Source organism: Neoarius graeffei, chromosome 24 (assembly GCF_027579695.1).
Source record: "Neoarius graeffei isolate fNeoGra1 chromosome 24, fNeoGra1.pri, whole genome shotgun sequence".
Classification (NCBI taxonomy): domain Eukaryota; kingdom Metazoa; phylum Chordata; class Actinopteri; order Siluriformes; family Ariidae; genus Neoarius; species Neoarius graeffei.
Window position 1 is genome coordinate 30,530,433 of NC_083592.1, and position 24,421 is coordinate 30,554,853.

The following is a 24,421-nucleotide window of genomic DNA, read 5'->3' on the forward strand; positions in this document are numbered from 1 at the left end:
ACTTTTAAACACATAACACTGTCATGCAGAAAACAAACAAACGAATTTAGGCCAAACAATTTGGACGTTATTGGTAAGAGTCACTGGATACATTCGGAAAATGTATTAGAGAATTAAAAAAAAACTATTACATTTTTTTTTTCACTTTTAAACACAACACTGTCATGTATCAAACAAACAACCCTCTATTATGATTCTTCAGGTAAGTGAGTCGGCTCCCAAAGTTCACCTGAAAGAATCAGATCAAAGAATCGACTCAACCGTGACGACACATCCCTGAGTAAAAGGGGATGTTCGGGTTCTCCTTCGGCATTCTGAGCTGTAGCTTTAACCGGTGGGGTCAGATTTGGAACCTCAGAGTCAAATTCGTGTTCTGTTAGACTTGCTGTTGAGAGTTTGGTGCTTTTTCTGTGTTAATAGACCTCTAGCTGAAAGTTATCCATCGGATATCCGAGTCCCAGCCCAGCTCTCCTCTGGAGATTTAGAACATTTGTATTAGTAGTGAGCTCATTTTCGCCAGTATGAGAAGGTCGTGTGCCATTTACGCCATCGGGATTGTGTGTGCTCATCTGCTCATAGTAGGAATCGCCCTGATGGTCGCTCAAGTCTTCCAAACAATGATTCAGGAGAGGATAAAAAAGGTAGAGTGGTTTATTTCTCTCTCTGTGCTGTTCGAGTTGAAGCTAACCGGTAGATTTTGTGCCTTTGTTGTGATTGGCTGATCTGAATGCAGTCAGTCTGGCTGATAACAGCCGGCTGGAGCTCTTCAACAAGCCTAACCTTCAAACATCAACTTAAAAAGTTATAAATATTGACTGACGGTTTATACAAAAGCTTAATTTGGATGTTAAATGTGTGTATGTTTAGTTCCCCTGGCCTTTGGTACCCAGGAGCGCAGCGCACTGCCCTGGGGCGAGTTCCGCTATCACAGCGCCGGCCGGGGCTTTCAGCTCACACCGGCTTCTGGCTGGAGGAAACTCATAGTTTCCCTCAAATTGTCATGTTTGTACATTTTCTCCTCCGTTTTCACACCATATCTTCTCCATGCTGTGAGTGAGTGAGTGATGCTGATCCTGAGGTGTGGAGACGGTGCAGAGGAACACTGCGTTTATTTCTCCTCATCTGTTTTAAATAGGTTTTTTGCACTTGGTGCAGACTTTCTAAAGCTTGAGCAGCTGTTTTGTGTCTTTTCTGAAGAGACCGGAGACGGTAGCTGGCTGTAATGGTTGGGTTGGGTGGGGTGGGGTGGTGGTGCTCACTCAGGGTCTGAGGGTCTTCTGGTATTCACCTTGAGGAACACTTGGAGTTCTGTGACCCCTCACATGTAGGTGCACATTTCTGATCTATATAATTGTGTGTGTGTGTGTGTGTGTGTGTGTGTGTGTGTGTGTGTTTACAGTACTGTGCAAGTCTTGGGCGCGTGCAAAGAAATGCTGTGGAGCAAAGAGGCCTTCAAAAATAATGAAATTAAATGTTTCTCCATTAGAACAATACTATAAAGAGAATTAAACAGTAATAAATCAAGCCACAAAGTCAATATTTGGTATTCTTTAAAAGAAAAATCATAGTCCCAGGTACAACGAGTGCAGTTTTATAAGGAAACGAGCTGTAGGTTTTACTGAGCATCTTACAGAACCTGATACTGTTCTTCTGAACACTGTCACACTTACTACTTTAATTTTGCATTTTTCAGAATCAGGCTCGCGCCCGGAAAGAATGTGGGTCCAGGCTCGCGCCCGGAAAGAATGTGGGTCCAGGCTCGCGCCCGGAAAGAATGTGGGTCCAGGCTCGCGCCCAGAAAGCAGCCTCATTATGTATATTTGTCAGGAAAATTGTCTCTTACGTAACGCGTTGCTTTCTTACTGATCTCCAAACATATATTTTTTCCGTAACGTTTAATTTTGTGCTGGAACACTAACATTTGTAAAGCTAAGATGATCCAATAATGTAGAAGTCATTAAGAAAGCTTGTACTATAACTTGTGCATCTATCTATCTATCTATCTATCTATCTATCTATCTATCTATCTATCTATCTATCTACATGCATGCATACAGCTGTTTAAAAGAAAAAAATGACGAGACTACTTTTATTGGTGACCACCTTTAAAAATGGTGTCTCAATTTTTTCCATAGCTGTATAATGAGCACTAAGGCATCACATAAACCTTAGTCTGTCTAAGTATGATGTAAAACCTGTAATCAAATGTCACTCCGGAGTTGATTATTCAATCCACACCTCTGTGATTGGTGCTGATATACATTATCACAATATTTTTTTTTTTTCCGTGGGTACTGTGTGTATCATCAGTACACCAGCCAACTGCAAACTAACAAGTAACTGATTCATACGTTAACGTTTTCCATTTTCTTCCTCCTCTTATTTTTTGGTTTTGAATATTGTTGGATTTTTGCAGTATCGCCCATCCCTGGTTACAGCATTTTTAATTTTAAACCTGTTTGAGCTGATTCATCTAAGAGAGCTACTAGGCAACTTCAGCCACTTTTCGAGCCCTCGGGACATGCATGTTTCTTCAGCTGGGTGTGGAATTGGCTCAATTGTTTTGTTTGTTTAGAATAGCTTGAAACCATGATGGTGTGTTTTGTGTGTGTGTGTGTGTGTGTGGTTTCCTTTTTTTAATTTTTTTTTTCTTTCTTCTGCTTGTCTTCCCTAAATAGGTAGCATAACACTTTAGACAAGATCTTAACATAGCGTACTGGCTCATTTCCTGTTTACGTTTGTAATATGTTTGCAGATCAACTTTTTTTTTATTACTTTTTGTTCTTCCACCTATAATGAACAGTATAACGTACGCTATTCATATCTAGCCATGCAATTTCCCAAGGATATTAAAACAGTTTTTGAGTGGTTGTTCTTACATGCCATTACAAGTCTTGTTCAAGTCTGTTCAGCGTTCTTGGCTTTTCTGGGTAGAAGTAGGGGAAGGGGTGGTGATAATGGCAACGTGTGTGGGGGGGGGGATAAAGTGATTCATCACTGTAAAACATGAAGGTTTTGAAAACAGTTTTGTTTAATGTTCAGTACGACTCTGAAGGATGTTTAGTGACCTTTATTTTCAAGGCTGATAGCATGGACAGTTGGTTTAGGGGTTATCATAACTACTGAAAAACACCGTTTGTTGGGTTATCTGATTTTTGGTTTGTTCCCCCCCCCCCAGTGATGTATGAAATGCATCTCTTTTTGACAAGGACATCTCGCCTTCCAACACTAGATACATTTTAACATGATCCATTTTCATGAATCGGTATTTAATTAAAAAAAGTAACCACTAAGGTGTGGCGTGACAAATTCTGAGCATCTGACATGTAGTTAAGCGTTTGTTAGATCCCAATCAGCCTCAATAGTGCATTTCTAGGCATGTTGGGACATTTAGCTCAGCATTTCCGTAAACCTGAATCAAAGCAGTTCTGTTGTAAAGAGCTGTGCGGCCCAACTGAACCGTGTCCTGCCATAGATAACAGAACATGTTTAATGGAAACGTTCTCAAGTTCACCGTGCTTTACCCACAGCACAAGGAAAGCAACTAGTAAGTCCTTGTGAAAGGGTTCTTTTTAGTTTTTTAAACAAACAGCGAGACGTATCACGGTATTACTGAGCTGCCCTATTGAACCAACACCTTCAGGAGTTCTCTTCTACTTGATACAGTAATAACGGTCTACAATGATCAGCGGTTTTCTTTTAGGCTTTAAATGCCATTTAAATGATCGTGGACTATTTCTTAAAATTTCCTTTCTACCATTTCATTGGATTTCTAATGCAAAGTGCCTTTTGTGTATTGTAACTAATTTCACATTAACATAATCTAGGTTCGATGACCAATAAAGCTTTTTCTGTGATGTAACTATGACATTTAAAAAAAAAAATCGTAAGCTTTCCTGTTTTGGATTTCAGCTGACAGGACAGACATTTTTCTTTGATCTTAAGACAAAGCCGTCTGCTGACAAGATATTTTCCTGTCTTTTTCCCATATGGCTGATTGCTTTGTCTCAGTCCCTTTGGATTTCGTCATCGCAGCACGTGGAGATCTTTCACGTATCACCCCGAAACCCTACAGATCTAGTGAACTTTAAACAGCATTGTTTGCTTATTAAGGCAGTAGACCACTAACCTGGACTGAACTGTACTGTGTAATTAACCAGCTGCTTTGTTTATCTTTTGGGATGGGTTAAGTCAATATTAGGAAGTAGGATGTGATATGGTTGATGGGTTTTATGTAATGCTTGTGTCACACGTTGGTGTTGCGTGTGTACGGTGTATCCGGATACGTGGCAGTAAGAAAGGAACGTCGCAGCATCGTCAGCTTGCGTAGCTAGGATGCGTAACACGATCTCCTTGTACGCCAGGGTGTGGCGTATTTAGAAGTCAGCACTTAAAAATCCGTAGCACGTATGTCACGTGTACGCCGTTAAAAACGAAAACTACTCAGCGTGAACGTTGCTCGAACACCTATTACGCTGTGCGAGCGCTTTAGTTGACCTGCGACACAACTGTGGCATACAAAGCGTTGCCACTGCGTACTCGGTGTTCTTTTCTTATCCACTGCGTATCAGCTGCCTATGAATGGCGTATTTTTGTTTCTTTGGCGTACATACTACGTACCTGTCGTTGCCGCTGCGTAGGTGTTGCGTTGTCGAAGTATTTGTGGCGTTGCAAGAATACCTGTAACGTCTACACGGCGTTTTTTTGGTACTTGTGGCATTCCGTGACAGGTCACAAGATGTGCACCTATAAGAGGCAAACGTTCTCTGCTTGTTCTCATTCATTCCACATTCATGGACCTGGAAGAACCTGAAGTGCAAGTAGCTGTCGTGGGTTTGGCATGGACTTTACTTGAAGAAGAGGAGACTCGAAGACAAATAGCCAGGCTGAGTCATGCCAGACTTGTTGCCCAGAGACCTGTTGTGAGGAGGAGAAGACAACGACCCTGAAGTAGACCCTTTATAATTATTTTAAAGTTAAGTCTAGGAGTGTGGGACTTGGAGTGAAATTTAATTTTATAATGTCTAGGGATATTGGGACTTAAATTATTTTACATTGTATGTAAAAGATAAAAACAGAAAAGGTTTGTTTGTTTTTTTTTTTTTTTAAAAAAACAAACTATGTACAAACTTGGGCGGCACGGTGGTGTAGTGGTTAGCGCTGTCGCCTCACAGCATGAAGGTCCGGGTTCGAGCCCCGTGGCCGGCAAGGGCCTTTCTGTGTGGAGTTTGCATGTTCTCCCCGTGTCCGTGTGGGTTTCCTCTGGGTGCTCCGGTTTCCCCCACAGTCCAAAGACATGCAGGTTAGGTTAACTGGTGACTCTAAATTGACCGTAGGTGTGAATGTGAGTGTGAATGGTTGTCTGTGTCTATGTGTCAGCCCTGTGATGACCTGGCGACTTGTCCAGGGTGTACCCCGCCTTTCGCCCGTAGTCAGCTGGGATAGGCTCCAGCTTGCCTGCGACCCTGTAGAACAGGATAAAGCGGCTAGAGGTGACGAGATGTACAAACTTTTTTTTTTTTTTGCCATTTTTTTACAATTGTATAAGTTGCATTCCTTTTTTTTTTTTTTTTTTTAATAATATTTATCCCAGCCAGCTAGAAACCGAAAAATTGACAAATGACATACAAAAATATAATATAAGCACCAGGCTTGTGGTACTCGAGTCTGACTCGTGACTTGACTCTGACTTGAGCACTGATGACTCAGACTGTTTCTTGACTGGACATCCTTATACCCAGCCATGCCCTGGGAGTACAGCACAGGATTTGCCTTCAGCCACTCAAACATCTCATCCTACTGGGCTGTGGTTAGGGTGGCATGCTCCTTGGCCTTGTGCTTTTTTTTTTTTTTTTTTCTGGGGACCTTCTGCACTGCTTATTTTTCTGAGTGCTGTCTGAGGATGAGGATGATGATGATTCACTTTCCTGAGCAATACGGAAGGAGCTGGAGCCCTGGCTTCAGTGTCCCCTGTAGACTGGGCTTCTGGCTCAGGCTGTGGCTGGCTCTCTGGAATGTCTTCAGTGTCTGAAGGTGGTTCCGTGGTTGGCTGGGTGGATGCAGCTGATTTGTCTGTCTTCCCTTGCCCTTCTTGGGTCGTGACTTCTTCGCCGACATGATTGCTTTCTTGACTGTGACGAATGACAACGAACGCAGCCTGCGGCCCCCTTTTATACCCACCTATGAATGCCACAGGTACACAGCAGCAACGTCACATACAAGAACGAACGGTTACGCCGTGGCAACACCTCATACGCCTCAGTACACAGACCCTTTGTCTGAAACCACTCCCTACTCAATATATAGTGAACTATATAGCGAGGACGCCATTTTGTAGTGCTGTCCAAACGTATAGTGAGAATTATTACACCCGATATAGCGCACTCCTAGTATCACAAAAAGTAGCGTACAACCGATGGTCACTAACCAAGCAATATATCCCATCATGCATTGTGGTGACACTGAAAGAAATCAAATCAAAAGCTTCAAATTTGATTTTAATAAAAGGCAGCGGCAAAGAAGAAAGTATTCAGCCTTGATTTAAAAGAACTGAAAGATGCAGCAGACACAAAGTGCTTTGTATTGATTAATGTGGGAAATGCGCTCAGTATAATGTGTATTTATTACAAAAATACATGCACGTATTTATTATTTTGAAAACCCACCAGCCGACTGATCTGGCAAGTTTTAATTGTGCGACAGTAATGGCGTAAATACCAGCACGACGGACTAGTGCCCGAAAGCTTCTTTTTCTTTTCCTCTCTCTTTCCCATATTTTACCAATGAGCTCACTATATAGTCCTCTATATAGTAATTCCCTATATAGTGAGTAGGGAGCAGTGAACAAGTGAGCGATTTCAGACACAGGGTGCATAAATTTACATCCCTCGAACCCCATACAAACCCCAGAAACACCACGCGTACGCCATGTACATCACAGGAGTTTAATTTTGGACAAAATGCGCCTCGTTTCTTGGCGTTTGACCCACATGCCAGTTACGTGGCAAGATACAAGACAGTGTGACACAAGCATGAGTTTGAGGTCTTCATTTTGGAAAAAGATGCTTAAAGTTTATCTTCACGTGCTCTTTGAGAGATGTTCAGTCTTAGCAGGATGATTGATTAATTTACATAATGGCGTGATGTTTGTTTTTTCCATCCAGGAAATCACTCTGGCTGAGAACAGTCAAGTACTAGAAGGCTGGATAAACCCTCCACCCCCAGTTTACCTGCAGTATTTCTTCTTCAATGTTACTAACCCCGAAGAGTTTGTGGCTGGCATGGCAAAGCCTCACGTCATACAGATGGGACCTTATACATATAGGTAAGGGCAGCATATGTCAAGCTTGATGTAGTTTGTACGTCAAGCAGGAAGTGCTTGTTTCTCTTTCTGAGAATCAAACAACTTGTTATGCAGTTTTCCCTTTTTCTTTTAAAGCCTAGCACATGGTTCTTATCTGTTTATTTAATGCTACGTCTAATTGGTCATGATACCATGTAAATAGACGGTGGCACAATGAAGCAGCAAGCAGAATCCGGAAATGACTCATGGTGGGGGGAGGAAGTCAAGGGTGGAGGAAAAGAACAGAGAGAAACGCGCGACATGACTTGATGTCGTGGAAACTTGAATGATTAAGAGGCAGCCAAAAAAGTGAATTGGCTCAGTAACAGCAATTAGCCAACAAATCATTCTGTGATTACTTGCAACAGGGTCCAGTTTTCTGTAGGAAGTTTAAACAATTACCCCAATGTGTCTCATCATGCAATCAGGGAGTACAGGCCCCGAGAGAACGTGACGTTCTTGGAAAACGGCACCAAGATCTTTGCCACGAATCCCAAGAGTTTTGTATTTCTTCGGGAAATGTCCGTCGGAGACCCTGAGGTGGACCTCTTGACCACTCCCAACATCCCAGTCATTGTAAGTTTTTGCATTACATGTAATCGCTTAATCGATCACACCTGTGTGTTATTTGGTCTAAACATATGAATACGGCTAACGCAACGACCTGATGATAACTGCGCTGACCAGGAGTTCTCTTGTATCTGCAGGCCGTCATGAACGAAATGCACTCCTACTCTTTTTACATCCGCCCGCTGATCTCTATATGGATGAAATCTCTGGGTGCTGACCTGTTCATGACCCGCACCGTGCACGAGTTTCTGTGGGGTTTCAAGGATCCACTAATGACTAAACTTCACAACTTGAAGCCTGAGGTGGACGAATACTTTGGCCTCATGTACAAGGTGAGAATCTTAAAAGCTAGATATACAGTTCACCCTATTTAATTTAATTTGTCGGTCTTGTGGCTAATTTCTAATCGGGTGTGGATTTAATAGACTGATTCCTGTAATCAGAGATAATGATGGATTTAAAAAGTACAGTTTCTGTGACCTTTTTTTTTCTTTGATATATTACTTAAGCAGAAGCCAAGCATTGATGCTGAATGTGGTTGAAACCATGGTTTCTATGGAATAAAATCAACAGTTTAAAACTGGCGGGTTGCTACATTTAGGTCTCTAGGGTTTTCGGGCTGACGTCTATTAATTTTATTATTATTTTTCCCCTGGATCATTTTTTTTTTTAATTAGAAAAATGGAACCCATGAAGGTGAATTTGTCTTCCACACTGGAGAAAAGAACTACATGGACTATGGCAAGATCGACACCTGGAACGGAATAAGGTACCCGATATTTTTCCATGCCGTTCCCTTTGGCCTAATTGGCTTGTGTGAATGTTTGTTGACCCAGTGAAATAGCCTTGTCTTAACTTCTGCTTGTTGACCTTTTGATGCTTGCATTGTGTATGTGCCAACTAAAAAAAAAAAAAAAAAAAGGTCCTCTGAAAAAAAAAAAAATTATGACCACAATATTCTCAGCCCAGTTATTGGACAATCTTCATACTTAAAATAAAATGCATGGATTCATTCTTATCTCACAGAAACATGACTTGGTGGTCATCGGAGCAGAGTAACATGATTAACGGCACAGACGGCAGCGTGTTCCACACTTTCCTGTCCAGGGATGAGCTGCTCTACATCTTTGCTGCGGATCTCTGCAGGTACGCTACGCGTGCTGACCTCTGCTAAGAACCTTGCTAGTCGGCTACAGCATAAATGCCATGGACGCACTTTAATCCTCAACTCCTCTTCACTAGTTGGGTCCCGTTGACAAAATACCTTCTCAGTTATCAGCAACGTGAACCATTTTGTTCATAATTGAGACACAAACAGCTGGAGGAACGTTAAAAAATGATGGTCGTTTTGTACTTGAAGGCTAATAATACACCTTTGTGTTCAAATGATTGCGTGGCATCTGAGCGTCTTCTATATGGGTCCGTCTCAGAAACTGCTCTCTCATTTGGGACATGGTCAAAAAATAAATTTCCAAATTTTTTTTTTTTTTGCATTTACCGAACACTGTGTTTTCTTTTGTCATGTTTAATAAGAATAAAGATAGCATCTTGCTTTATCTGGCCTCCACTGTGGAACATTTTTATTTTTTTATTAAAATTCAAATGCTTTTGTAAAATTTGATTTACATATAAAATAACTCCATCATGAAGAATTAAAGCCCCTCCTTCACAGATGAGTGAAGATATTGAATAAATTTTCCTCTTTTTGATTGCTTGGGTTAAAAATGCCAAGTTATGATGACTGAATTGATTATTAAATATGAATAATATGATACATTTTGGGTATTTGATATGGTGAAATAGGACACAATGGAAAAATCAAGAACACACCGGAAAGATGAGAATAACGGCGGTGGTAAAAGAACAGCGACTGTACCGGCTGAAGGTTGCGCGGGTCTCTGCTGCGGCGCGCGAGCAACGGGACATCACTACCGCACCGGACGAAGCGCGAGGTGGGGGCGGGGCAAAATGACTGGCCGTAGATTCTATCAAAAGTTCGATCTAAACTGACCATGGTTGCAAAATATTGGCCAAAAATACGCAAACACTACGAAATATGAAAGTAAGATGAAAAAGAAACATTCTATTGCCTTATACTGCAAGACTAAAACAAAATAAAACTGTTGAAACTCACCTTTTCAGTGATAACGCCCGAACAGATCACTCGCGTAACAGAAAGACCGCAAATGGAAGCACGATCAACTTCTAACTGCTGGAGTGGAAAATTCCATTCTACACATGCAAATTGTTAACGTGTGTCCTTCCCCGCACACAAATAACACGCTACGGTAAAAAATAGACCACAACTCATTTTATAGCTCAGAAATTCATACAAGACCAGCTACCATCGTAACATATTCTGTAAGAAACATATTCTATACTTAACTTTTTTTTTAAAAAAGTCCAGACTTTTCAGTGAACTACAACCTTTTTAAGGGAATGCGATGTCAACCATTTATCATGTCCCAGATCAAGCCGCCATTTTTCCACAAATTTGCAGAATTTTTGCCAAATTCTGAAGAGTATTCACATCAAAGATTTAGTTTTATCTGTATTATTTCTTTCATCATTTTTTCAAATTAAAACCAACATCACCATTTAAAACGGTATAGTTTATTGACTGTGAGTATATTTAGTGGGGTTCCCCCACAGTACCCAGTTTCTGAGACGGACCCATATATTATGTTTTCCCGTATGCAGGTCGATTCATCTGGCATATGTGCGGGATACAGTGGTGAAGGGGATTTCAGCGTTCCGTTTCGCTCCTCCCCCTGATGTCCTAGCTGCTCCAAGTGAGAATCCCGCCAACGCTGGCTTCTGCGTGCCTGCTGGAAAATGCCTGGGAAAAGGAGTGCTGAATGTCAGCCCGTGTCGTGAAGGTAAGGACCAAGGGCGCGTCAGGTCACACGTGGTTGAAGTTTGTCCTGTCAGTCACACCATATTATCCTTTGGGTGTATTCACTGACGTTATGAATTTGTATGATTTTAATCTTTAGGAACTGAAATTTTAGATTATTTAAAACAACAACAAAGCAGTAGAGTATCTAATTGGAGCGTTTCAAACAGTACCTGAGAGTGCTTTAGCATACAAACATGCAATTGTGACACATTTGGCCTGGAGGTGACTGATGAGGCCAGTCGGGGCTCAACGTTCCATGTGCCAAGGTTGAGTACCGTGACTATCTTTTTGTTGTATTTCGACCGCTGAGTGAGATCCCTGCCAGCTGCGGTGTGCTGGCCAGGCTGAGGTGAAGCAGGCTATGTTTGGGGCACCTATTCTAGCCCCTTCCTCCATGGAGGTGAGCAGAGTGAATCCTAAACAGGGCTGCTCAGACACCCTTCCAAACTCTGCTGCTGCTTCGTTCCAGCACCGAGCAACCCTAGAGCCCTGGGCTGCCTGTGTGCAGGTTCGTGACTTCAGCTTCCAGTGTTTCCACACCTGCTGCTTCACCACTTGCCCATCGCCACAGGGTTTGAATTTGAAGTCATGATTTGCGTGTGCGTAACTTTGAGTGAGGGAGAGTTGTGTAGCCGTCAGCCTCGCTCTCTCATCCGGACCTAACTGGGTCCAGGGGTAAGACAGAATCAAGATGGCTGGAGCTAGATGGGGATGGCCAACGGTGTTCTATGTGTTGCACTGTGCCCTGATCACGCTCCACAAACGCTTTGCTGGGTCCGCCTTCTTGCCTGTTGAACCACCAGGTGGTGGTCTCTCCTGCACAGTCTGCTGAGTCCAGTCTTTGCTTGTAACCCTGACCAAGGGGTTGCTAGTGCTTGGTTAAGGCACCACCCCAGGCTAGTGGCAGGAAGGAGACGCCTTGCTACTCCATTGCATGGCGGTCAAGGACGGCACATGCCCACTGCCCTAATACAGATTCTACACCATTTTCTGTAACACACTCAACACTATATTCCATACACAGTCTACACTGTATTCCACGGTACAGTCTAAAACGCAGCACTAAATCATTACTTCTGAAGAAATGTATTCGAGTTCAATCCTGAACCACACTGTCCTGTTATTGACTGACTGTGTTAGGCTTGTGCACAGTAATGATTTCCAGAGGCTCTGTGAGCCGCTACAGTAGACACCATGCCTAACCGTTTTTTAAATTAAATTTTTTTTTTTTTTAAAGCGTCCAATGACTTCAGTAATCTTAAATCAATCAATAAATAAAAACGACATGCTCTGTGCAGGGGTGGCACGGTGGTGTAGTGGTTAGCGCTGTCGCCTCACAGCAAGAAGGTCCGGGTTCGAGCCCCATGGCTGGCAATGGCCTTTCTGTGCGGAGTTTGCATGTTCTCCCCGTGTCCGCGTGGGTTTCCTCCGGGTGCTCCGGTTTCCCCCACAGTCCAAAGACATGCAGGTTAGGCTAATTGGTGGCTCTAAATTGACTGTAGGTGTGAATGAGAGTGTGAATGGTTGTCTGTGTCTATGGCTACGTTTACATTAGACCGTATCTGTCTCGTTTTCTTCGCGGATGCACTGTCCGTTTACATTAAACCGCCTGGAAACGCCGGGAAACGGGAATCCGCCAGCGTCCACGTATTCAATCCAGATCGTGTCAGCTCCGGTGCTGTGTAAACATTCAGAATACGCGGATACGCTGTGCTGAGCTCTAGCTGGCGTCTCATTGGACAACGTCACTGTGACATCCACCTTCCTGATTCGCTGGCGTTGGTCATGTGACGCGACTGCTGAAAAACGGCGCGGACTTCCGCCTTGTATCACCTTTCATTAAAGAGTATAAAAGTATGAAAATACTGCAAATACTGATGCAAATACTGCCCATTGTGTAGTTATGATTGTCTTTAGGCTTGCCATCCTTCCACTTGCAAGTGGTAAGTGATATGCACTGGGATCTCACACACACAGCGGCTCAGTCCCGAATCACAGCTTGTTCACTTCACTCGCGTGCTCTGTGAGCTGCGCAAGGCCGGAGTGCGCACCCTCCAGAGGGCACTCGCTGTTCAGGGCGGAGTGATTTGGAGCGCAGGATGCCTGTGGAGCTGAGCGTATCCGTGTATTGGTGTTGCTGTGTGCACGCAAATCGTGTATTGGTGTTGCTGTGTGCACGCTAATCGTTTTAAAAACGTTAATCTGATGATCCGCTGATACGGTCTAATGTAAACATGGGCTAAGTGTCAGCCCTGTGATGACCTGGCGACTTGTCCAGGGTGTACCCCGCCTTTCACCCGTAGTCAGCTGGGATAGGCTCCAGCTTGCCTGCGACCCTGTAGAACAGGATAAAGCGGCTACAGATAATGAGATGAAATGCTCTATGCATAAACACTTTTTTTTTTTTTTTTTTGAGGAAATTAGTGAAGCACAAAAGGCGGACTCCCCCCAAGTCAAAGTCCATGTCAGAAAGGACTCTGGAGTAATCCACAACTGCTTTTTGTTCTCTGGCCAGCATATCAAGTCAAGTTCATCTCTAATCTGTGTCCATCTGTTTGCTCTCTTCTGCACTGTGACCGAAATCAGAGTTCAGCACACAAATGTTTAATAAGTAACTCCAATTCAGGACCAGATACTTTAGGCTCGACTTCTAATAGCAGTTTGATTGGGACACGGGCATGCTGTTTTCTCTTTATTGCTTCCTCAATAAGTGATCGTGCTGATAAGTGTTTTCTGATGGTTAACTCATTTATCATGTGACCGCTGTAATGATGACTCTGGGTTTTTCACACTTTGCTTATCCTGATCAGTTTAACATAATGCGTCATGTGAAACCGTTGTAGGAGAAGTAAAATAATGGATCTGCTTTATTTGCAGAACCTGTGTCACTGTTGGGTTTCAGAAGTTGGGATATATTTAGGCGACGGGCAAAGTCAGACAGAGCAAATAAATTGTTGAACTTTGTTCCTTGCCAGTGGAAGTTTGACAGGTCGTTGTCCTGTTTGTAGCTGATTGCCAGCAGTTTGTGTCCTGGGGAGAGAGTTCGTTTAGTTTCCAGTGTTTGTCGTCCCCCCCCCCCCCCCCACACACACACACACACACACACACACACAGTATAAGATGACGACTAAACATTTTTGGAGGCTGAGTACTTCTGATTTGACTTTCTCTCCTCTTTTTTTTTTTTTTTTTTTTTTAATATAAATAGGAGCACCGATCATTGTTTCATTCCCACATTTCTACCAAGCTGATCCAAAGTATGTTGATGCCATTGATGGGATGAATCCAAACCAGGAAGAACACGAAACATACCTTGACATTAACCCGGTAAGCTGGGTGTGATCCTCATGGTCATGTTGTTGAGAGTAATTAGTTGGATCTATTTGTTCACCATTCAGCTGTTTTAGACCTGCCATGTTTTTGTAACTTGATGTAGCCCATGACCTCTTATGATGAAAAACAGGAATGTTTGTGGTGTACGGGGGACACTGATGAAACTGTTAAGTCAGATTGATTGTTTGTTTGAAGGTCCCCATAAATATGTTTGTCTAAAAGTACTCCAGATATGAGGGTTTTAATGGGATGTTCGGAACCAACCTTTTATTGAACATTTTTACACAATACTGTAACATTTGGTTAAAAAGTATATTACGTTCGTCTTAGCTGGATTTAGACCTTATAAATGGTTCATCATAATTTTGTTACAGACGACTGGGGTCCCTGTCCGTGCCTGTAAGAGAGCCCAGCTCAATATTCTAATGAAGAGGGTACCCGGTTTCCCGTGAGTATCAACTTCCCATTTCACACACTTGTCTATTTCATTCCATTTAGAAACATTAGTGATGTAAAATTTCCCCTTTTTCAGTCAAACACGTCTCCTGAATGAAACCATCTTTCCTATTCTGTATGTCAATGAGGTAGGAGATTTTTTTTTTTTGAGGGTTTTTTTTTTTTTATTTTATTATAAAGTATTTTTTTCCTCCCCCCCCAGGTGCCATATCCATGGCACCATACTGGTTACTTCTTCCAGGTCACAGACTGTTTTCCTTTGTCTAAATATTCAATCCTTGTTTTTTTACAGACGGCAACCATCGATGATGATTCTGCCTCTAAAATGAAAACTCTGCTGCTGATCATAACAATGGTGTCCAACTTCCCCGTCATCATTATGGGTGTGGGCGCCATCTTGCTTATCATCTTCATCTTCTTGTTGTGCAGGAATCGTCAAAGAAGGGTAAGATGCGCCATTTATTTATTTATGAATGAAATCTAAGAGCTTGTTTACAAATTCCAAGAAGAGCTTTGTTCAGAAGTTATGTTCAAGTTATGAAACTGACGACAATATTTCAGGACAAGTACAAGAAACCTTTTTCCTAAATTTGTCAACTTTAAGGGAACACTCAAATCGTTATATTTGGGTGGGGAGCCTCCCCCAGTGGGACCCCGTGGTGAGAGAGACAAACATACGCTAAGGTCTGGGGGGAAAAAAACCAAAACGCGTATGCAGGCACTAGGACCACGCAGAAACATCCCACACTTAAGCTGCGATCTCCTCGTTCGCTCAAAAACGATTCAAACAATAGTTAGCAATGCCAGAAACAGCAAAAGATGGACATGTGACTTTTTTCCCCCCAAAAAAAAGGTGAGTGATGTCTTCACATACTCCTATATTAAGTGAACTAACATTTACGTTACAAATATTCATTGAGCTCATGCTGGAATATGATCCCGCATTGTAAACCTCAAGTTAGCTAGCCATAGAAAATGACCTCCTTTTTACCGGTTATTTCAAACGAGCACAGTCAGTCTACTACTGTACTTCTTCACTCAACACCTACATCAAAGTAGCGATAGGCAGTGGAGAAGTGAGTGAAAACAAATTACAGAAGAAATAAGCTATCCGACTTTCTAATTAGAATGATAAATCAATTTTAATCTCTACAGTATTGCATTCATTCATGAAAATATTTTGATTTGTGCCAGGTGGTAGGCAAGGAGCAGGTACAGCTGCACCAGGTAATAGGCAGGGAACAGGAACAGCATGTAGAAAGTGAAGAGGTGAGCAAATTACAGAAACGAGCAAGAAGGTAAGCGAGGCTGTGGTACAGATGGGTGACAAATGGAAACCAAAATGAAGTGTCTTCGTAGTGAGGCCACCAGGAGTCTCTAGAATATCTTCAGTGCTCTTTACCAAGTCTGTGGAACTGTACTGGAGGGATGAACTTTCCTCCGAGATATTCCCTCATTTATATATAACATTTATTTAATTGAGATCAAGATTTTCTTTTGCAAGAGAGACCTGACTACAGCAGATAGGCCTCCGGTTGGAGTATCAGAAAAAAAACTTGAGCCCTTTTGAGGATTTGTCCCTGTACTTTGTCTCCCACTACCTTTTGAAATCAAAATTCCGCCTGAACAGAACAGCTGTCCTACTGAAACTGCATCCCCTCAGCACAGGACTCGCCACAGTTCTATTGTAAAAAAATTGCTCTAAAATATATGTGAAGACTTGAATATAACTCCTTTAACTGTTTGTTCAGGCCCAAGTGCTTTGTAATAGGAGCCGTGGGGAGGGGTCCTGCAGGTGACCATTCTCATCCAGCGGGCCCCTCAAGTTGGTAAACTTGGGGGAAACACTTAAAATTTTATCGAATAAGTCCCATTTTGCGTGCGAGTTGTTTATTGTGGATAATGTCTCTAAAATGGCATGTAAGACACTTGATATGATTTTAGTTTTTATTCTTTTAGTATTGTCTCTCTACAGTCCTGATGATCTCTCTGGGAAATGTTATAAACACATCTTCATAAAGCAACATTATATAGCAAGGTTTAATGTTAAAATGTGAATTATTAAGTAGCCTTATAATTAACGGGTGTACTTGGGCGAGCCCCACTGTTAATTTACATTCGTGCGTCCATGGGATTAAAAATGTTATGTTCGCATGAGCAACTGCTGGATACCTTTTTTTTATTATTTTTTTTTTTTTATTTTATTCCTATTATAAATCACTAACAAATAACACTGATCAAAATTAGGCTAAAATTAGTGTTTGAGAATAACCATGTTTTGAAATTATGTAGTTTCCCCCCCCCTTCCTCATTGCTAATATTTAGCCTTAGAATTGTCTAAAGTGTTCAGACCCAGCAAAGTGTGTACCTTGAGCAAACACTTGTCTCTTTTAGTTAAATTTTCACACAAATATATATTGAACCAGTTTGTACCATGTTTTGCATCAGTGAGTGTGTGTGAGAGAGAGAGAGAGAGAGAGAGAGAGAGAGACTGGGACCCATGGAGGGCGAGATACAGTAAAGAATAAGAAAGTAATCACCTGCTTGCGTAGTGAATGGTGTAACATGGTGACAAATTATCACATGGGTCAAGTCATTCATGGATGTCTTAAGAAGTTTTAACTGACCACGGTTCACTTGGTTTGGTTTCCAATAGACACTGTTCTGAAGCTCCAGGAAACGTAAACAAAACAAAAAGGCTCTTTCTCTTTTTAGGGAAGTCCCTGTTTCTCATTTAGTCACCATCAAGGTTGTGTGTCGCACTTAATTCTAAGAACTATAAAACCTCTCACTTCTGTAAAACACTCAGCAGGCGTCTGTGTGTTTTAGATGACGCACAAAGCGTTAATTTATGTTCACTTCCTATCCACCTGCATGAAAATGATGCTCGAGTGCATGAGGCTAAGGCTAAGTTCACACTGCAGGCTGAAGTGACTCAAATCCGATCTTTTCGCCCATATGTGACCTGTATCCGATCTTTTATTGACAATATGAACGACACAGATCCGATTTTTTCAAATCCGACCCAGACCGTTTGGATATGTGGTCCTAATTCCGATTCCTATCCGCTCTTTTCATATGCGACTTCAGTCTGAACCGCCAGGTCGCATTCATCCGACTTACACGTCATCAACAAGCCACAAACGTCACTATTCTGCGCTGAAGTAGGCGGCGGGTCTCTCAAAAAAAGTTACAACAACATGGCGCATAATCACGGGCGCAGATAGAGGGTGGGACTTGTCCCACCCAGATTTAAATTCACCTCGTTAGGTCCCCCCCACTTATAGGGAGGAAAAAACGTCTATGCTGTCTTTCTTTGCATAAGGCAAACCTCAAGGAAAAATCAAAAGACTAATTACCATTCGGTTTATTGAGGTGCACAGCAGTGTATACATAGTTGCAACAACTCACATAAAACAAAGACTGATATTCGGTTGGTTGAGCTGCGCAGACTGCACAGGTTGCGAGCTCGAGCTTGGTTGCTATGGTAACCCACAACAAGTTTGACAGGCATATCGGGGTTGGGGTTGGTTTGCTGGCAGCTTTGTCCCCCCCCCAGTTTTTTGTCCCCCCCAGTTCAAAAAACGTATCTGCGCCCCTGCGCATGACATCAATGCGAGGGACGCTTCGGGCTGTGAAGGTTCTGAATCTTCTCAATGGAAGGACGCAGAGGTTAGGGAGCTGATTTCCATTTGGGGGGATACAGCTATTCAAGCTAGATTGGATGGGTCATACCGCAACCGGGCGGTTTTACTTCCGTAAACACTGGCCATGCTCACTGCGTGTGACGTCATCGTATCCTGCAATGCGCATGCGGAACACTTTTAGGTCGCTTTTCGTTCATACTGAGGATCACATACAAGTCGCAGCTGGGATAGGCTCCAGCTTGCCTGCGACCCTGTAGAAGGATAAAGCGGCTAGAGATAATGAGATGAGACGACATACAAGTCGCATATGTTTGTTAATGTGAACGACCTCACAAAAAAATCAGATTTCACAAAAAAATCGGAATTGAGCATTAAGCCTTGCAGTGTGAATGTAGCGTAAGTGTCCGTGCATGTGCTCTTTAACTAATCCGTTTAAATTTAACCCCCATTTATTTTACCGTTACCCATAATGCACTGCACCAGTTCAGAAATAAGTAAACAGGGAAAAAATATTTTTTTTTAAATCAGTATTCTATTTTTAGTATAAAAAAATCAGTATTCTGCAGTAGAGTTGTTAAGGTTTTATGTGCAATTCAAAGTGTGTTTTTGCATAATGCTGCCATGTTTTCATTTTCAGTAACACCCCTTCCCTCTTTGTTTTTTTTGTTCCTGTTCAGAATGAAGTAAAACGTATTGATTTTACCGAAGCTTTTCATTCTTTTGCTGTAAGTCAATATTTTCCCCCTTTTTTTTCCCTTTCATTTGCTCACTGTTTGCCTGTTCATAATTTAACTAATTATAAGAGGTGCTTCTTGCAGTTTAGCTGGTTATAATTTTACTTTTGAGTATTTATTTGTCTTTCAAAAAAAGTTAAGTTACATGCATTAGCTTCTGCAAAATCATTGTTGTGCTTTTTTTTCTCTCTCTCCTCTTGCATGGTTCATTTGTTAGAATGTAGACTACAGTTTTATAGCTCTGTGTTGTATCATTTTATTAAAGTTTTATTAGATATTTCTTGTCGATGAAAAGTTTTGACTAAGTTTAGATGAAGAGTGGAATAAGACTGCTGTAGTAGTTAATAACAGATTCAACATTTCAAGTACCCTAAACTCGATTCCTGTATGTCCTGCTTAGACGGCGAAAGACGATACGGCCTACACCCCGGTCAGCAGCAAATCGGATGAGTCGCCCGAATCCCACAGCAGCCAGCCTCTGAAGAACGGCTCCTACATCGCCATGTCGCCAGTGGAGGCCCAGAAGTGTTGATAAAGATCACTGCGTGGCGTTCCCGCTGTGGGGATCCACTTGTGTGCCTCTCTCTCTTCCTCTCTTTACCTTTTGATTCTTTCTACTGTGCAACGCGTTCAGGCAGGTCAGCTCCCAGAAACACCGCGTTCGAACAAAACATCACTTCTTTCTTCGGGCGTCTTCGTCTTGATGGACCACCTCTCTTCTGCTGACGTTCTTTTTGCTGTTGAAGCATGGCCTTCTCGACCTGCCGTATTTTTTTTTGACATGACAAAAATCGTACTGTTCAAAAACAGCGCTGTTTATCTAGTCACTTCCTCTGGGTCTACCAACACTGACACTACTGTTGACTAGACATAAAGTGAACAAACTGAGAACACCTGCTCGCCTTGTGGGACCGTATGCCCATGTGCATGTTCACCAGTCTATAGTTCCTGTTTTAAACCTGTTTTAACATAAGGCTGTGAACAGAGAGGGTGTTTGTTTTGCGTGAACACATCCAGGCTGCTAGCAGGAGCCATCTTGAACACCAGTGTTTGTTTAGGCATTGGTGAGGATCTTAGAACCTATGATATAAAAAGTTTATTGCCGCACTACCGTATTGAAGTCTGCTCGGACAGATTTCATATAACAAAGCTCGTTATTTGCCATATTTTAACATTTCTTGGAATACAAGGTGACCGTTATTGTTTCTCTTCAAAAAGTGTTTAAAAAGCTAAAAGGTGAAGGGCAGTTGTGTTCGTGTTTGTATCGGGTTTTATATGCAAGTATGTGTGGAAAGGCAGGCATGTTGGTGCTTGCGTAAATGTTAATCTCACTGCTGTGAGCTGATTTATTATTTATTATTATTTTTAAAAAGAGCAATGTGCTCTCTTAATTGTCATACAGTGCCAAGTAATGGTCACTACATTTCAAAGGTTATTTTGGATAAATTTCCTATACGGTGCCATGCAGAATCAGTCATTTCGCTCGCTCACTCCTTCAGCCTCTGCCTGATTCAGAGAGTCTCGTCATCGTGCTGTGAAAATGAGCTTTCGTTCATCTTTTCTGAAAGAAAAGCAAGCTTACAAATCGCACAAGTGAGACTTGAACCTTCTCTTTGCCTTACACGTGTGAGTTTGCTGTGTGAAAGGGCTTCGTAATGTAGTAGCGTGAGACCGCCTTCTATCAAATCCAGTCTCTCGTTTAAACATCTGCAAGTCGTCGATCGAGACTTTGCGCCCTGTTTAAGGCGTCTAATCTCCAACTCGGAGAATGCACAACTAGATCAACCCCCTTTACTCAGCCAGTTGTTTACAGCCTCTTATCTCTAGTGACGCTCTGAGGGCTGACGACGGAAAACTTCAGCAGTCAGGAGGAGTTCTGTACATTGTGTGCACATGATACTTCAGCTCAGTGAGGTTAATTAAGACCCAAGATAGATCTGGCACTTTGAAACACTATGTCCTGTTGATTTTGTTGCTGTTTTTTTTTTCCATGAGCTTTTAAACCCTGAGCAAATGCCATAAAGAGGGGAAGGAAAAGTGCACTTTTTCTTAAAAAAATAAAATCCTGCACATTTTCTGTAATTCAGTAACATGGTCCTCGCTTGTGTTTGAGAGATACTCATATGTCTGTTTTTTTTTTTCTCTCTTCTTCCCCTCCTCCCCTTCTCTATGTACTGATAGACAAGATCAAGTCTTGTTACTTCGAATACCATTTTCTGTTAACAAATGATCAAATGCAACACAGTTATTATAAAAATAATTTCATATGTATTTGTGCAAAGTCTGATCAGTATGGAGCCGTAACATGCCAAATTTAATTTTTTTTTTTTTAATTTATTTATTTTTTTTTTTTTGGACTGCATTTTTCTTTAACAAATTGTGAATCAACCCCTAAGCTCAGATTTGGTATGTTAGTCTCCTTTTTTTTTCTTTTTTTCCCCTGTTTGTTGCCAGCAAGGCTTCTGTTTCATTGTTTTGTGTGAAACTGTTCAGACCTCTTTTTCATATGTTTCTTTTTCTCTTTTAGATTTGAAATTTTGAACTGGAAAAGAATAGCATTATGTATACGGACTGTTAGCACTATAGCTAGCTAGCAAACAAACCGAGGTGTGAGGAAAGTAACTGGAACATTTTAAGTGAACGCTGATGGCCTTCTTGGTATACTTTTGTAGTTAAGAAGTACCCTTTCCAACAAAGGCCTTTATAAAAAGTATAAACTCAGTAAGCTGTGGACGAGTCTGCTGATCCTCAGGACCCCGAAGTGGAACGTTCCACTTGTCCTGACTTGAAATTTTAAGCTCTCCAACCTGAGCCATTTCCACACTCGACTGACTTTTGAGCCCGGACCTTCTCATTGCTTCACTCAGCTGTAAACTCGACCAAAGATAACCTTCTAGATATGTGTCCCCCCCCCACCCTGTTTGTTTGCTTTCACAGATACAGCTGTCGTACCATCAATTTGCTAATTTGCAACACTCGAGAACAAAAGGCAAAAGAAAGTCAGCAAAGTATTATTTCCAGATCGTGCTAAGGGAGAGTACAGCGTTTATAACCGCTCTGACAACACTCAGTATTGTGTATTGACACAGCAATACATTGTGTAAAAAATATTTTTTGTAAAGCTAAAACAGTTTTGTATCCAAACACTGTATCTTTGTTCAGAGATCTGTTCATTAACGGGACTTTTTGTATAGTATTGATTTTTTTTTTTTTTTTCCTTCCTAATCTCGCCCACATTTTTCTTTCTTCCCGCCTGACAGATTTATAACATGGTTCTGAGCGTCGTTCCACAATTGTGATGTTAACAGTGTACGTGTGATGTGTAAGTTCACTGGCAGTGATTGAGAAAGGCTCGTGGTGTCGGGATTTTGAGATTTGATGTCCTCCGGTACCACAAGTTTCTTAAGAAGCCACTGCACTGTTTTTTGTCCCATGTGGAGTGCCATAGGAAGGCTGAGTGTCTGAGTTTGGTTTAAAGCAGCTTGGTTTAAAGCCTTTGTGCCATATCAGGCACTAGAGAATTGAACCTTTTTATTTTAGTCCCTTAGATGAATGATGCCCTCCTTCAGGATGAAACTCGAGTGCCATTACTTCCTTGTTTACTGAGTTTTAGGAATTTTACTAAAACAGTGTAGCAGAATCAGTGTTTTTCGTCACCTGCATTTCAGTTCATCTTCCCCATGTGATGAAGGATGGATGGTTTCGAACATTTCATGATATGTGCTGCTGAAAAAGACAATCCACCCCATATTAGGTGCAAGTTTTCTTTAAAAAAAAAGAGAGAATAATCTGAATTTAATTTTGAAAATTTACACTGCACAAATATTTCTGCAATACCTTTTTTATAAATATTTCTAGTGTTCTTTGCCAAAATAAAGCTGCATTTATTGCAAAAATGACCTGTCTGAGTCTTCTGTTCCTGTTTTTGGAATTGATTTCTATTTTTCAGTGTCGGCATTTAGGGTGTTTTCACACTTGGTCCCTTTCAGCCATCTAACCGAACTCAGATCGATGACTCGGCATTTTTTGCGCATATGAGTGTTCACATATGCGCAAAAAATGCTGAGTCATCGATCTGAGTTCGGTTAGATGGCTGAAAGGGACCAAGTGTGAAAACACCCTTAGTCATTCTCCTTTTGTCATTTAGTCGAGGACCTGGCTTAGACATGTATGCACATAATTTAAGAGAGGATAACTCAACTGTTATAGGCTAATTTGACCTCAAGGAATAACGTGAGATGTGTGCCAAAATTACTATCCGGGGCAAACGGCCTGAAAATTACCAATCCAAGATGGCCGCCGGTATTATTATTATTATTATTGTGTTACTCTTCATGTTCCAATCCTGACCCTGGTTTACGTAACCCATAAACAGTAATGATGTGATGTTAAAAGTTGTATTGTTGGCTGTTAAACATTTAGGCTCTCAAGATATTGCTGCCTACTAAAGTAATGTTTTGTTTTGTATTTTTCACTTTAACTTACTATTATGATCAATGGAATGTTATGATTGAAAATTCAATTTCCTTATATTAATCAAATGCTTGCTTGCTTTCTTTTACTCTCCTAAATTATGTGCATAGGTCTCCCAATTTCATGATTTCATGTTTGAGGTAGGGTTATTCTGTTTTTCCTCATGTCTTCTGTGAAACTGCAATTTCGGCCTTTTTTTAACCTTGCCCTTGACCACAGCTTGTTTCCTTTTCCTTCAATCATGAAAATGATGTCACTAATGGATTCCCCATACACAAAAACCCATAAAATGAGGTATTGTACATACTTCTGTAGTGAGTGGTTCAAAAATTGATATTTTCAATATGGCTACCGGCAGCCATCTTGGACTGGTAATTTTTGGCCTGTTTGCCCCGGATAGTGATTTTGGCACACATCTTAAGTTGTTCCTTGGGTTCAAATTATCCTATAACAGTTGAGTTATCCTCTCCTAAATTATGTGCATACATATCTAACCCAGGTCCAAGACTAATTAGTAATTTTTTAATTTGTGATGAGTGTTAGTGTTAGTTTTGAGGAGGAAGGTTGCAGCTTTAGAGTTTCGCATCCAGACTCTAGAGAGGATTAGTAAGAGTGAGAGCAGTGTAGTTTCTGTAGAGGAAAGGTCTGGATGCCCTAGGTAGAGTTAGTAATCCCCCAACTCTGACGTTAGAGCCCTCACAGCGGGGCGAATAGGTGATGACTCGGTGACATAATCGCAGAGCCAAAGCTACCACTGAGGCTTGTCTATGGGAACACCACTTCTCTCTGCTTCACATGTCTAACAGGTTTGCTCTCCACAGTGAAGCACCCACTGAGAAACCTGAAAGAGTTTTGGTTATAGGAGACTATCTTGGATCACGTCAAATTAGCTAGGCCTTTAGGGGCACTAGCAGCTTTTGTTAGGTGTATACCAGGAGCCAGGGTGCTGGACATGGCAGATAATCTG

At 41.7% G+C, this 24,421-nt stretch overlaps 1 protein-coding gene across 2 annotated transcripts; it reads left to right on the top strand.

Annotated features, from left to right (window-relative positions):
- The first annotated feature begins 305 nt into the window (after nt 1-305).
- On the top strand, nt 306-22,880 carry scarb2a (scavenger receptor class B, member 2a). Of its 2 annotated transcripts, none has more exons than XM_060907027.1 (13): nt 306-641; nt 7,164-7,324; nt 7,771-7,918; nt 8,050-8,244; nt 8,590-8,681; nt 8,939-9,058; nt 10,613-10,791; nt 14,020-14,138; nt 14,519-14,592; nt 14,677-14,728; nt 14,893-15,045; nt 18,925-18,972; nt 19,382-22,880. In XM_060907027.1, the coding sequence occupies exons 1-13, from the start codon at nt 522-524 to the stop codon at nt 19,511-19,513; spliced, it is 1,593 nt and encodes a 530-aa protein (XP_060763010.1). In that variant the 5' UTR covers nt 306-521; the 3' UTR covers nt 19,514-22,880. The 2 variants fall into 2 exon arrangements, with proteins under 2 accessions (XP_060763010.1, XP_060763011.1); XM_060907028.1 differs by lacking the exon at nt 306-641 and adding an exon at nt 4,784-4,950.
- Nucleotides 22,881-24,421: the final 1,541 nt, after the last annotated feature.